Source organism: Stegodyphus dumicola, chromosome 3, assembly GCF_044657685.1.
Source record: "Stegodyphus dumicola isolate Sdum_Otavi_A_Nest chromosome 3, ASM4465768v1".
Lineage (NCBI taxonomy): Eukaryota > Metazoa > Arthropoda > Arachnida > Araneae > Eresidae > Stegodyphus > Stegodyphus dumicola.
The window spans coordinates 90,725,859-90,742,435 of NC_140770.1; the positions used below are offsets into that span (position 1 = coordinate 90,725,859).

General features: G+C 32.7%; 1 protein-coding gene across 2 annotated transcripts in view; it reads left to right on the forward strand.

Annotated features, from left to right (window-relative positions):
* Positions 1-16,577, forward strand: part of hiw (MYC binding protein highwire) — a 256,065-nt gene that overhangs the window by 76,930 nt on the left and 162,558 nt on the right. For both annotated transcript variants that reach the window (XM_085813060.1, XM_085813059.1), the window contains exon 26: positions 14,374-14,501. In XM_085813060.1, the coding sequence (XP_085669186.1) occupies positions 14,374-14,501 (128 nt within the window). The remainder of the gene's footprint in view (positions 1-14,373; positions 14,502-16,577) is intronic.

A 16,577-nucleotide genomic window follows, 5' to 3' on the forward strand; every position in this document is an offset into this window, starting at 1 on the left:
CCCTTGCCGCACTTGCAACTAACTGCTTTGCAAGAGCAATGGCTCTTGCTTCCTGTGGAACTGATAGACCGCATAATTGAAAGCATCACACATAGCTGAATGTGCTGTATTGTTTCTAGAGGCGATTATATTCCATATTGAAGGTACTTTTACTATAGCAAACTGACATCTTCGATTTGTTCATTTTATACATGTGCTAATTTCTATACTACCATAATTGTCTGGTAATTTCTTTTTATGTTATTTGATATCTTACTATGTGTTGTATACTGTGGCTAAGTTTCATAAAATTCTACATGTAACTTTTTCAGTAATCGTGATTTTTCATTAATTTATGATAACCAGTGTAGTGATCATATCAAGATACCTTTGCACGGTAATGGTAAGGATCCTGTTAAGTAATGTTAAAAAAAAAAAAAAAAAAAAAAAAAAAAAAATCTGCAATGATGAAGTCTGCTGTGAAGATTTCCTGAACTGCATGGGTTTATTTGGATGCTCAAATTCGAGAACTGTGAATGTTAATTTTGCTAAAAATGAGTCTCATCTCCCCACAGAACTTTCCATGGCCAAGCATTGTTGACTTCCTTTTAGGCAAGAAATGTCAGATGTTACCTCTTTATTGTAATATTTAATAATTTATTTATATAATAAATGGCAACATTTAACACTTAATATTTACTAACTTGTAATTGGTAACACTTTGGGATACTGATATGAAAATAGAACAATGCTGGTATTGCCGGTCTCTGTATTGTACATTCTGTTATTATAAATAAATAGTTTATAACAACTAGTGCACCCTCATTATTCTATATGGTGTCAGGAGTATTTTGCTTTCAAAATGAAAAGTTTAAAACCACCAGAGCCAATGAAATTTGATGAAAATCTTGCTTCAAATTGGCAAAGATGGCTGCAGTCATTTGAAATATATGAAGTAGCTAGTGGATTACATAATAAAGAGAAGGTAAGAGTTAATACTTTTCTTCATGTAATAGGAATTCGTGGTCTTGAAATATATAATACATTTCCTATAGAAGAGGGTAAAGAAATTAAATTAAGTGAAATTAAGACAAAATTTATGGAATATTGTATTCCTAAGAAAAACATTATGTATGAAAGACATTTATTCTTTACTAGAAATCAAACCGCGTCAGAAACCATAGATGAATATGTAACTGATCTTTGAAATAAAGCTTGAACATGCGAGTTTGCACAATTAATGGATAGTTTAATAAAGGATAAAATTGTTTGTGGTACTAAAGATGATGTAGTGAGAGCAAGATTGTTACATGAAACAGAATTAACATTAGAAAAAGCTCTTAATATATGCAGATCTGCTGAAATAAGTGCACATCAAATGAAAAACATAAAAAGTTTTTAAACTGTTGTAAACTTGGTGAAAAAGAAACTAAGTAAACATAATAAGAATACCTACAAAGAGGTAAATACCGAGAAACAACAGACAAATGTTTGTTCTAAATGTGGAACATCTCGTGAGTATCGAAAGTGTCCAGCATATGGAAAACTCTGTCATAAGTGTAAAAAGGCAAATCATTTCGTGAATCAGTGTAAAAACTGTATAATAAAAAATGAAGCAGGCAGGGTAAACAAAAAAGATAGACAAATTAAATTAATAAATCATGACTGTGAGGAAGAATTAGAATTTTATGTAGGCACATTAAACCTTAATTCAGATAACCAGGAAGAGAAATAGACTGTTAATGTTAATCTAAATAAAAGTAAACTAAATTTGCAGTTAGATACTGGAACAATATGCAATGTTATTTCTAAAAGCAAAGTGAAATTGCTAAATATTCTGATATAGAAGTCTGAAATTAAAAGATTAGTTACATTCTCTGGTAATAAAATGGATACTTTAGGAAAAGTAGTACTTAACTGCCAGTATGGAAAAAATAATTATGTTGTGGAATTCCAAGTTATTGACAAAGAAGTACCTTCTATATTAGGATTAAAATCATGTTTGCAACTAGGTTTGATTCAAAAACTAATGTCTGTTTACACTGAAGACTTACTGGAGGAATACAAAGATGTATTTGAAGGCTTGGGTTGTTTGAGTGGAGAATATAAAATCCAGTTGAAACAAGATGCAACAGCAGTAATTCATCCTCCAAGAAAAATACCTATAGCTATACTAGATAAAGTTAAGAAAGAATTACCGTAATTTCGTGTGTATAGTCCATGGACTATCTATGTTTAAAATGTGAATTTTTGAAGCTGCGGACTATCCAACAGTGCGGATAATACGATGGTTGTTCACGGTTAAAATCGTTGAAATTTAAAAAACATGCTGTCGTGAACTGCCAATGATCAAAAACATTCGTATGTGTCGTATCGATAGTAAACCATAGAGCATAGTGCAGAACGAATAAGTAGTAGCAAGTAGAGCTCCTAAAATCCAGGCTGGCGCATCAAGCGATGCCGGGATATGAGCACTCACTTAGCGAAACCAGAGTCTTGTATCCCAGTATCCTTCGCACTGCTTTAGCACAACTGCCAGGAGGGGGAAAAGTAGTTGATGCGTCAGCTCGGTTTTTAGGAGCCTTAGTAGCAAGTACCTGGAGTAGGAAAGAAAAGCATGGTTCATTTACTTATAGCGTGGTTTGGCAACACCGAGTGAGTGGGGTCGAAGGTCACATTTCATTACCACTTATCTCGAGGATAGCACGTTGCACAGTATTTTTTTTTCGTATTTTGTCTTTCATCTTCGATAAATGAACATCAATGAAACATCGCCGGAGTTTTACTGCTGAGTTTAAACTCAAGGTAGTTGAGAAAGCTGAAAAAGATGGAAATAGAGAAGCGGGCCATTATTTTGAAGTGGACGAGAAAGCGGTGAGAAATCGGCACAAACAAAAGGATGTGTTAAAATGCATGGGAAGAAAGCGATCCAATCAGCACGGAAAAGTAAAATGAACAGCTTTAGAGGAAAATTTACTGAGATGGGTTCTCGACCAAAGAAATGTCGGACGCTCCATTTCAACAGTTAAAATCCGTCTCCGAGTGAAGTCCATGGAAGAAGAGATGCAGATAACGGATTTCAAGGGAGGAATAAATTGGGTTTACTCCTTCATGCATTGTAAAAACTTGAGAGTTCGCAGCAGAATGACAATGTGTCAGGCTGTTCCGGACAACGTAGATGAAAAAAAGCTTCTTTCCTTTAGTTTACAAGGAAAGTTATTGCAGAAGGGAAGTATTCTCTAAAAAATATTATAAACATGGACGAAGTTCCATTAACATTTGATTGCCCACCAAATCGCACCGTCGATACTTGTGGAGTGAAAACAATATCAATAACAACAACTGTTCAACAAAAGACCCAATTCACAGTGGTGCTCGCCTGCTGTGCTGATAGCACAAAGTTGAAGCCACTCTTAATCTTTAAGAGAAAAACAATTCCCAAGGAAAATTTTCCTCGAAGCGTCATAATACGGTGCAATGAAAAGGGTTGGTGCAACGAGGACATTATGCTCGATTGGTTTCAAGAAGTTTGGAAGAAGAGAGAAGGTGCCTTTTTCAATTCCAAAAGAGTACTAATTATGGATTCCATGAGTGCACACATAAAAGACACTGTAAAGGCGGAAGCTAAAAAAAAAAAAAAAAAAAAAAAAAAAACATTGGTGCTGAACTTAGCCTTATTCCAGGAGATTTAACAAAAATCCTGCAACCTCTGCGTGAACAAAAGTTTCAAGTCCCATGTACATGCTTGCTGGGAGATGTGGATGTTGGAAGGTTTACATACTTTCACAAAAGGAGGAAATATGAGACGCGCTTCATATGCTGAAGTTGCTGAATGGTTCAATAAATCCTGGAAAAGTGTTAAAGTGTCAACCATCTGATTGGGATTTATAACAGCCAGGATTGTTAGTGAAAGCGAGGAAATCACTGACAGTGAAGATAGTGATGCTGAAAGTGAACTTTCGGACACTCTTCTCGAAAATATATTAGAACTGTTTAATTCTGATACCGATGAATTGGACTTTGAAGGTTTTCGTGAATGTAGTAGAATGTGTGATTAATTAATATATGATTAATTGTAAGCACTGTTTTTTATTTGTATTTAGTGTTTTATTATATTATATACTTATATAAGGTATATTAGTAAGTAAGTACTTTTTTCTATTTATACTTAGTTCTTTGTTTCTAAAATACATTAATATTGCCGCATTAAAAAAACATAATCTTGGACGTATAGTCCGCGGACTATCCGGTGGTGTGGACTATCTGACGATTTTTGAAATTTTTTTATATAAAATCATGTCTGCGGACTATACGTGCGAAATTACGGTACAAAGAATGGAAAATTTAAATGTTATTGAAGAAGTGAGAGAACCAACTAAATGAGTAAATTCAATGGTCACAGTTGTCAAACCTAACAAAGTAAGAATATGTTTAGATCCTAGAGATTTAAATAAAGCTATAAAATGAGAACATTATCCAATGTTAACCATTGACGAAGTTGTCACTAGAATGCCAAATGCAAAAATATTTCCTTTTTAGATGCTAATAGTTCTTTTTGGCAAATCCAGCTTGATGAAGAAAGTAGTAATTTGTGTACATTCAATACACCTTTTGGCAGATACAAATTTAAAAGATTACCTTTTGGCATATGTTCAGCTTCAGAAATTTGCCAAAGAAAATTAAGCCAAATAATAGAAGCTCTAGAAGGCATTGAATGTATTATAGATGATATTTTAATATGTGGATGTAATGAAAAAGAACATGAGCTACAACTTAAAAAAGTACTCCAGAGAGCATGAGAAAATAATTTGAAGTTCAATAAGGCTAAATGTAAAATAAAAGTTCATCGTGTGAATTATATAGGTCGTGAGGTAAGTAAAAATGGACTAAAACCTGATTTTTTTAAAGTGGAAGCAATTGTTAAAATGCTAGACCCTACAGATGTGCCTTCGCTACAAAGATTTTTAGGAATGATAAATTATTTAGCCAAATTTATTCCTAACAACTACTATTACTGCACCATTAAGACAGTTACTTGAAATAATGTTCTCTGGCACTGGACTGAAACATCAAAAAGCTTTCAAAACACTTAAAGAACTGGTTGTAAAAGCACCCATATTAAAATTCTATGATGTTAATAAGGATGTAACTCTTTCAGTAGATGTAAGTTCTGAAGGATTAGGTGCTGTTTTACTACAAGAAAACCAACCAATATCTTATGCTTCCAGAGCTCTAACGAAAAGTCATAAAAATTATGCTCAGGTAGAAAAAGAGCTTTTAGCTATTACTGTTGGATGTTCTAAATTTCATCAATATATATATATATGGCAAGCATATTGCAGTTGAAACTGATCATCGACCATTAGAAAGTCAGAAAAATTATGCTCAGATAGAAAAAGAGCTTTTAGCTATTACTTTTGGATGTTCTAAATTTTATTAATATATATATATATATATATATATATAATAATGTAATATATATGGCAAGCATATTACAGTTGAAACTGATCATTGACCATTAGAAAGTATAACTAAAAATCCTCTTTTTAAAGCACCACAGCGATTGCAAAGAATGCTGTTAAATTTACAAAAATATGATCTAAATGTATGATACAAAAAGGGTAAAGATTTATTAATAGCAGACACTTTGAGTAGAGCATATTTGAATACAGCAGAAGAAGATAATGATGAAGATACAGAAATTTGTACGCTGATTCCAGCATCTGATGAGAAAATTTATGAACTGAAGAAAGAAAGTGAATGTGATGGTACACTACAGTGCTTAAAGAAATATATTCTGAGAGGCTGGCCAGAAAGGAAACATCAGGTGGAACCTCTAATCAAAGTATTTTGGGACTACTGAGATGAGTTGACAATGGAAAATGACTTATTTTTCAAAGGAGGAAGGGTAATTATTCCTTTATGTATGCAAAAAGAGATGTTAAATTTAATTCATGAGGATCATTTTGGTATATAAAAATGTAAGAAAAGAGCTAGAGATGTTTTGTTTTGGCCACTTATGAACAAGCAGATAGAAGATAAAATTTCAAAATGTCCTGTATGTAATGAATACCAGAATAAAAACATAAGAGAGCTATGACACCATATGAAGTTCCCAATTTATCTTGGTATAAAGTTGCAACAGATTTATTTGAGATTAACAAAGATGTATACTTATTAATTGTAGATTAATATACAGTCAAAAGTCGTTAATTCGGACACCCATAATCCGGACCTTAAAGCTACAAACTTTCTGCGCATGCGTCGCATTGACGTGTTTACGTTTGCGCGTAAGACCTTTACGGCTGCGAATGTGCGTGTGCGCATGCGCATAAAATGTTTACGCATGCATGTTTAATGTATGACGGAGGGTATAAGCTAAGCTAAAATTATCTAATTCAGTTAATGTTGCAGATTGCGTTGTTCCTTAATCTTCGAATTGGATCCGGCTTATTATTTTTTGCAGACTGTTAGAGGAATTTTATAAAAGTAAGCTTGAACTTTCGATTATATCAAATAGAATTTCCGATATATATTTGCTAATATGTAAAGGATCTAAAGCGAAAGTATGTTTTGAAATCCGAAATCTGTTTATCAATTTCACACTGCTCGGCGGGGGGAACGCCGTAGCGCTCAATGAATTGGAAGTTGATCTGTCAGCACTATCCTTATCTTCAGTGCAGATATTTTTATTTTATTTGGCTTATAATTCCTTACTAAATGTAGTATTTCATCTCAATGTACTCCATCTTTGATATGATTTAAAACAAGTTTCTCGTCATTATAATTCGCTTCCGATAGTAAAGAAAGAGACACAGAGGTTATTGAAAACAAAAAAATTTCGATTGACAAATTAGTTGGTATTCTCGACACAGCAATTATAGGACTTGAACAGCGGAACTTTGTAACTAAACAAGAAATTATGTCTGTTTAATAGAATTAAAGAGAAAATATTATCACATGAAATGAAGCAACTTAAACAACTTACATTGAAAGAAATGTTTAATAAGGTAAACAAATAAATATTAAGCTTTTTCTTTTTGTAAATTTTATTACCTTTTAGATCATAATTGTTCTTTATTTCATAAATTATGGTTTCATGTTTTTAATTTTGTAATTTCTGCATGCCATCTTACCAGATTTAAACTGATGATCTATAATTTGGAAAAATCGATAATCCGGAATCGCCAAAGTCCTGACGAGTCCAGATTAATGAGTTTTGACTGTACCACCTTTTTTAAAATCTCCAAACTGCCGGATACTCGAAGTCAGGCAGTTACATGAAATCTCATTTTGCAAGATACGGTATACGGTATACCATTGATAGTGATAGCTGATAATGCACCTCAGTTTGTAAGTAAAGAATTTGCAAAGAAATACTAATTTAAACATATAACAAGCAGTCCATACCATCCACAGTCGAGCAGATTAGCAGAGCTTTCAGTACAAAGGGCCAAGAAATTGCTAAAGAAAGCTCAAGCAGATCATGCTGATCCTTATTTAGCATTGTCAGCTCATAGGAACACTTCAACTAATGAGATGTTAGGATCACCAGCTCAGCGACTTATGAGTAGAAGAACAAGAACGATTCTTCCTACATCCAAAGAATTACTTAAACCTCAAGTTGTGAAAAACGTAAAAGAAAAAATCAACCAAGAAAGAACTAAGCAGAAGTCGTATTATGATCGTCATACAAAACCATTACCATCGCTAAATAAAAGAGATCGTGTTAAGGTATATCAAGATAATTGCTGGAAACCAGCAGTTGTAAAGGAAGTATATAAGACGTCTAGATCATATATACTGAGATCAGGTGGATCAGTATTGAGAAGAAATAGAAAAGACATTAGAGAAAACAGTTTAGCTGTTGAAGAGAATATCAGAGGAACAGAATAAAGAGTTAATACACCGAAAACAGATCTAAAAGGATATGATACCAGATATTCTCAAAGGCAAAACAACTACCAAATTCTGCTGCAAGGGATGATGAGCAAAGAACTAGAAGTGAGTGATTAGAAAGCCGGCCAGGTATTTAGACTGATTTTAGAATGTTTTAAAAAAAAAGGGAAGATATAATATTTAATAATTTGTAAATGGCAACATTTAACACTTAATATTTACTAACTTGTAATTAGCAACACTTTGGGATACTGATATGAAAATGGAACAATGCTGGTATTGCAGGTCTCTGTAATATTATACATTCTATTATTATAAATAAATAGTTTATAAAAACTAAAAGTGCACCTTCATTATTCTATATTTATCATAATCATTGTGTACATGGCTTATCTTGTATGTGTAGAGTGGAGAAATACCCGCTAGATTTTGCTTTAAATACATTTGTCACGCTACTCCTCGGGCACTGTTACTGCCAATAATGTCATCAATGATTGCAGAACGGATAGTTACTGATGCTGTGAAACATCAGTAACTGTCTGTTCTGTCTCTGTTTTTCATACTGTACCAAAAAAAAAAAAAAAAAAAGTAAGGATCCTATTTCTTCATACTTTTGAATTGTGCCCTTAATGCAGTAGGCCTTTATATAATTTGTTATGATTTCTAAACTTATGTAGTATGGTGGCTGCATTCATTTGGTGAATGTAAGACAATTTTGCAATTAATGCATGGTAATGTAAATTGAGATGCATGTTGAACGCAGATAACATTCAAAATGCTTTGGGTGTGTTTTTCTCATCTGTACAAACTGAATTGTGCTGATGTCATTTACCCAACTGAGCATATGCATTTTTGTATTTTACCTGCATTTTGTGCAAATTCTTAGTGGTGTAGTTACAGTTTTCTCTATGGGGGACTTTTAGAACTAATTTTTTCATGGAATCTATCTTCCCGTGCCCTTATTAGTTCCTTTACTAAATTTGGTGGCATTCCAACTGATAGATTCAGCTACAAATGAGTAATGACAGTTAAAGAAAGAATGCCCTGTATAAGTAATTATGTAATTCATATGTATGAAAATAGTTGACAGTAATGTGATATAGTAGTGATTTTTATTAATTTACCATGTGTAAGCACTTTTTTTGTGTGTGTGTGTATTTAGGAGTGGGAAATCAATTAGTATATGTGGGTAAAATGATGTGAAAAATGAGATAAAATAGTCTAGGCTAAAACTCTGAAATCATATTTATGTAGCAAATATAAAGGGTGCATACATATTTTTAGAACAGTTTCAGGAGCTGTTTAATAAATGTTTAAAGTATAAAGAGTATTTATCTGGGTGTTCTATTTGATGCATTTTTCCTGGACTATAAGTCTGTATTATGATTTCCATGATAGAAGGGTTTTCATAAAATTTCCAAGGGTACTGATTTCTATTCCGCTTCTGCTACTTTCCAGAGCCTATCAATCATGATGGATTTAGACTTCGCAGGAATACATGGTAAAAGTGTATATGCAATACCTGTATCAGTCTTCATTTTTTTAAAGAATGCAGCAGTACTTTTCAAAGTGTGACTTTTGCTTTGTCTTGATAAAGTTTTATTCTTTCAAAGTCATTTGCATAAAGACAGAATTTCTTCTGTAAATATTGGACTTAAACTTTCTCTGCATAGTATGTTGAGTTGATTTAAAAATTTTTTTAAACTCTTGTTTTTAATTTTTCATTGTAAGAGAATCTTGTAGTAGTCATAAACCCCATACTGAAGCTTTTTTTGCATTGAGAGAACCATGTCTGTGCATTTTTTTCCTCTTCATTTTCGATAATAAATAAATCTTTTTTTTTTTTTTTTTTGTTAGTCTTTAGGTATACCCATGCTTCTTCAAAAATCACAATGTATTTCCATTTATTTTCTGCTAAATAGTTGTCATAGGGAGTTCTGCGAGCATATCTCACCAAAAGCTAGTGAACGTTATAGTTTTTAGCTTTACCAGTGATTCAGCTTTAAAAAACATTAGCAGCAGTATGTACCTTTTTTGACTATTCATTTGGAGTCTTTGTTGTAGAAATAAGGATTGACAGCTTTTCCCTTTCTGATTAATAATGTTTCTTACTTTGCATTTAGAAATTTTAATATCATGCCTTTCATAGCGTTTTTAAGGTATGGAATAGGAATATATCTCTTCAGATGGAGCAAAAACATATCCTTCAATCCACAACTTGTTTACATGTGACATTTTGAAAGAAGAATAAAGTTTAAAATAGTAGATCATGGCTGGTTCTTGCATTAGGCTGGTGTAAAATTCAGCAGTTAGAAGGGAAGGGGAAAACTCGGCATTTTTGCAGGTCGTTTGCAACTGTTTGTCTCTGTTAGTAAGATGAAAATAATCACAACGTGGAGAATCCATTTTAAAATTTAGAGCGAGGATCGTTGTCTCAATGAATTCAGGAAGAGGAAATTATGCAAATATTTTTTTTAATTTTCAGAACCTGGCAGTAAAAGTTAGGGAGGGATATGCAAAGATATACGATATTTTATGTTTTTCATCTAGTGGTGATTGGCCCACTATTTACTTTGGTGTAACTTTAAAAAGTAAATAGCAGTATTATAAAAATATAGATTTTAATATAAGCACTTTATATGTTTATAAATTTATAACTGATAAAATTAGGAAAAATTCTGGTTTGGTTTGATACATCATTTATGAAGTTAATGTATGTAATTTGGTACAACTGAATTTTTATATTTAATTCACATTTGTTATCTATGCTTATTTAATATCTATGCTCTTTTTTTTAATTGTGGCTACATGTATAATTTGTTTTATTGTAATTTACCTTTCTTTTATAAAAAATAATTGATAAGAGCTTATGTAATCTTAGAGTAGAGCATTTTTTACACATGCCCAAAACTTAATGATGAGTGACACTTCTGCATGTATAGAGAAAACTGTGTATGAATAAAAATGGATATGGCAATCTGTATTTTCTAATACCTAATGTAAGATAATAACCAACTACCTATTTCAAATAATAAATCAGAGCAATGATAGTGAATCCTTCATAGAAAAATGATACACAGATGTTGTACATAAGTGCAAAGTATGGATGAAAAGTACTTATTAAGGCCAAATCATCTTATTAAGGCTTGATTTCTTGCTAGGGAATATTTCCACCTCAAACTGTTGCATAACAACCATAATATCATTGCATGTTTGCATCATACAGTTTATGAGTTCTTAGAATAGATTATTATGTTTCTGCTTTAGAGCATGCATTAGTTCTTGCTTATTTTGTTGCGAAGAACTATGAACTGTAATTTGTGTCGTGCATAATATCCCTCCCATATATCTTCATTTAAATTGAATTTCAGGGAACATGGAGTCCCCTGAAAGTTCAAGTTTTTCTTGAGGTTCAAGTTTTTCAGATATCTTCATTCTATGTAAAAATTTCCTCTACTGTAACAGAGTGAAGCATTGCATTGTCTGAAATGGTATATAAGAAGAGATTTATCAGTAACATAAAAAGAAAGGTTTTGCTAATGGCATTTCATAGCAAGTGAACATGACTTCTTTACAACAGTGATTGCCCATCATAGTGTCATTGTCCAGCCATTGTAAATGAGTTCATCCCTCAGTCGAGATGCTGTCTTACATCATGAGCTTGATATGGTGCTTTCAAGCTGAACATATAGCACCATATACCTTTTTTGTATATTTTTCTGCTGGTATGTTCTACTGCTCTTGAGCTAGAGAAACAGATGTCTGGGGTTTGAACTGCAGACTGAATTGACTTTCATCCTAGAACAAGACATTGCCCCATTGCTACATTGTCTAATTTCAGCAGATGCAACACTATTGCGAATGCTTTTTATAGTGCTCTTCAATAGCACTACATAGATGATTGGTCTTTGGATATATCATCCTGTGTAATTAAACACTCACCAGAGTTTGGGGTCATAGCTTTGTTGCAACAGAAATAACTAGTAAATTAGCCGTCTGGCTTTGATTGCATTTGATGCTTTGCACTAGGTATTGCTCTTTTTATACAGTCACAGAAGGAATATAGTTTCTTGCAATAATCTGGAGCACATGATTATAGTTTGAAATGGTGTGCAATTATTGGAGTTGATATTTTGTATACTTTGAAACTGTTTCAGTGTTTGAACTTTCCTATTAGCCTTATGCCTATAAAGTTATGAAAATGATGGCTGCATGAAATAGTGAAAATTTCATCCTTGAAGATTTATTCTTTCAGATTTATAATTTCTGTTAAATGCAGTTCGTTAGTTGAGTTTATTTGCTTAACAGGCATAATGTAGCTGAAACATGACTATCTGCAGGTGCAAGATCATTGGCAGTGCAACAAGGATGTCATCTGTGTATTGTCAGATTATTAAAGTACTGCAGTGAGCCACTATAAGCAATTGGGTTCATAGATAGTTGCTTCTGCAATAAGATAATGAATATGATTCCAGGTTTGAGTAATATATGTTATTTCTTCATGATGTAAAGTGAACAGCTTTGTCTAGGTCTTCCTATACCCTATACAGAAAATCTGCAGTTATCTGAATTAAGTGAAAACAGAGATTTATGATTAAGCACAATATCACTTCAACCTAATGCATTTCAAACTTTGTGGCCATGGCATTGGAGTAAGCTGTGCCATTGATGTCCAAGAATTAGCCCTAATAGAGTCCACTCCCCTGACAGCTTTATTATAGTGGGTCTTTATGACAGTTAACTTCCAAAGGATGTGAGTAAATAGTTCTGAATTGACAGAAAGTGAAGTTATTGATGTATTTATTGTAGCTCTCGGTATTGCATGACCTTTCCAAGATGTTTTCATTTGAGGCTTGCCTTCATGATGATTAATAGATGACCCATTGGAACTACTGGCAAAGTCAGCATCATCATTTATCATTGTTACATTCCTCATGTTGGGGGATTTGTCAGTGTGACCAGTCTGCTTACCTGAAGGCATTGATGCAATTTTTATGAAACTCATTCTTGTGTTGTCATTAGGTGGGTCTTCAGGGTATTCTTTTTCCTGATGCAGAGTAACAGTATCCTTTATTCTAAATTGACACAGCAATCAAGAAGTGTAACCTGCACATCTTTTAGTTGAGCATTTAAAGCACAGTATGAGTGTTCATTGACTATATATTTTCTGTTTTTCTTTTTATTTGCATGTCAGATTTTGAAATTGTTGGATGATTTTTTGAGGTGTGTCTATTTTTTTTGAATGAGTCATAATACAAAAAAAAAAAAAAAAAAAAAAAGCTGTAATTAATAGAACAAATTTATTATAAGTAAATAAATATATCATTCACTTGAGTTAATTATATCGTGACATCTCAATAGATATTTAGAGGAAAAAAAAAGGGCAGGAGAAGGTTTTCAATAACACATCATCATAGTATTTGCAAATATCTAGCATATTAACATTAGTGTAAAAGGAATTATGTTCTTTATATAGGCTTAATTTTTTCAACTACATGAGCTATTTTGTTTAGTCATAATGTGCTATTATAAATTATTTTACATAGTTAAAAAATGAGTTTTAGCTTTATTTTGTTTGAATAAAAATAGGTTAAGTGTTTAGTTTTATAGAGATAAAAAATAATACCATTGTTTAAATTTGATACAGGAAAAAGCTCAAAAAAATTATGTGTTAATTTCACAGTGTATGTAAATTAAAATTAATTTGATTGTTTAGTTAAAATAAAAGTTAGTTCAGAACAGTAGCAGTTTCAGCAAAGTTTCATTAGTCAGTTGTGCCTTAACAAATATGCTTTGAATTTTATTTAAAGGTATTATTTTCCTTTAAATAAAAACTATGCAATCATCATTAAACGGAAACCATATAGATGGAAAAAAAAATTCTCTCCTTTGAGTAATAGAAAATGAGTATCTAGAGTAATAATAATTTAGTCTTAATAATAGGCAGCCCAGGCATTCCCAACCATATGCCCGCAGGCACCATAGCGCCTGCCGATCATTTAACGTGTGCCCGCCACTATGCAATCACAATAAAAATGTTTTACTTTTCAATAAAATTCTATGTGAAAGTTTTCTTATTTTTAATGAAATAGAAATTGCATCCAATACAAATACTAGCACAAAGCAAAATGCAATCAATCTCTTTTTTTATGTAGATGCATCCAACTATAAAACCTTGAATATGGTAAATAATAATAAGTTGAATAAATAAATGGTCCCTGCCATCCATCAGATGTGCTCTTAGGAACAAAAAAAAGTTGGGGAACCCCTGATCTAGCCTGTAGGAAAAAAAGGAAGCCCAAGCATTCAGGTTTTCCAGTTATGCTGATGATCTATGGTTACAGTTAGTCTGAATAAGTAGAATTCTACTGTATTTTGAGTCAATATGCTTTCACCTTTAAATACTTCAATGTTATAAAATTCAGATGCAATAAAATTACCAGTCATTAAAGTTGAAATTCCTTCTTTTCTTTTTTTTTTTTTAAATCTCTGTAGGTCATGGTGGTGGTTGGGGCTATTCAGGACATTCCATTGAAGCTATTCGTTTCATGGCTGATACTGATATTCTTCTGGGAGGATTTGGCTTGTTTGGTGGAAGAGGAGAATACACTGCAAAACTAAAGGTAATTGTACTACTAAAATAAAGATAAAATGACACCAAAGGAAATGTAACTTTACTGGAAATTAAAAAATAAAATTCTATGCAAAAGAACTCCATGTTGATTGAAAATAATGTGTTTTGGTTGTACCTGTTTTATATTATATTGGGTTGGCAACTAAGTAATTGCAGATTTTTTTTAGAAAATCAAAGACAATTTTTTCATAGAACTAAATAACTTTATTCTGTAATGTATTGCCCATTTTGATCAATGATCTTTTTCCATCTTTCAGGCAGTATAATAATCCCACAATCATAAAACTTCTGGTTTTTATTAGCAAAAAACTGAATCAGGTATGATTTGGCATCATCATCATTATTGAAATTTTTACCATTCAAGGAGTTTTGTAAAGATCGAAACAAAAAGTAATTAGATGGTGCAAGGTCAGGACTATATGGTGGATGTGTCAAAACATCCCAACCAAATTCCAATAATTTTTGCCGAGTGACTAAAGATGTGTGTGGACTTGCATTGTCATGATGGAATACAACACCTTTTCGATTTGTCAATTCGGGCCGCTTTTCTTCAACTGCATTGTTTAATTTCATTAATTGTTCAATGTAGACAACAGAATTGATCGTTTGGTTGGGTTGTAAGAGCTCAAAGTAGACAATTCCTTTGTAATCCCACCAAACTGATAACAAAACCTTCTTTTGATGAATATCAGCTTTTGATGTTGTTTGAGTTGGTTCACCAAGCCTGCTCCACGATCCTTTCCGCTTGATATTGTTGTAAACAACCCATTTTTCATCGCCAGTTATCAGTCGTTTTAAAAATGGATCATTTTCATTACGTTACTTTAGCAAATCGCAGCTGTTAATGCGTTGCGTTAAATGCGTTTCTTTCAGTTCGTGAGGAACAAATGTATCGAGTTTTTGAATATAGCCAAGTTGTTTTAAGTGATTTTCAATGCATGTATGTGATACTTGAAGCTTCTCTGCAATCTCACGTGTTGTACTGTGACGATCCGAATCGATTATTGTTTTGATTAGGTCGTCATCAACTTCAACTGGACGACCAGAGCGTTTTTCATCTTTGAGTGGAAAATCACCAGAACGAAATTTGGCAAACCAATTTAGACACTGTCGTTCTTTTAAGCTTCGTCACCATAAACAGCATATAACTTTTTATGAGCTTGCGATGCGTTTTTCTGTTTGCGGAAATAAAAAAGCAAAATATGACGAAAATGTTCCTTTTGATTTACCATTTTTCAACGAACGCCAAACGAAAACTACGCAACCGATCAAAAAACTTTTTTTATTGATTGACAGCTGAATTGCCAACTATCAAATAACAAAATGTGTTTTACATTTGTACTACGTCTGCAACCCTAAAAATTCAACTGAAGCCATCTATGAGTGAAATCCGCAATTACTTAGTTGCCAACCCAATATTTTATATGATTAGATCTATACTTGCTATTTAAATAGATCAGTACTTGCTATTACAAAATGTAAATTAGTTCTGAGGACTAATTTCAATAAAACTTTAAATTGTAGGTAATTAAATATTAATAGTTATCATTGGCATTTAGGCATATTAACAAACTCCATTATTATGATATGTAGTTATTGTAAGTACAGGGTGTTTCATATGAAATGAAACAAAAAGAAAGCATACCTGTGAATGTTGTAATTATTTTTGTAAATCAAATTTACATTGAAACTATAGTTATCCAAGTTTCTATAGATGTTCTATATGTGTTCCTTCAGTGACATGGCAAATATGAATGCAGTATTCCAGTTTCTCCCACATTCGTGATAGAATATCCTTTGTTAATGGCTCAAGCAATTCAGTTATACACTGCTTCAGTTGCTGCAAGTCCTGGGGAAATGGAAGTATGAACACTTTGTCAACACCGATATGAAAAATATCACAAGGGGCCCAACAAAGCCATCAGGGTATGCCAACGAAGCAGTGGCATATCGTTTGACCCTGCACAGCCTGAGCAGTGATGAGGTAGACTGTCATTCAGGTACTGGCATACGTTTTTATGCCAGTGTGTTAGAGCTCCATCTTGCTGCAGAATGAAGCTGGGAA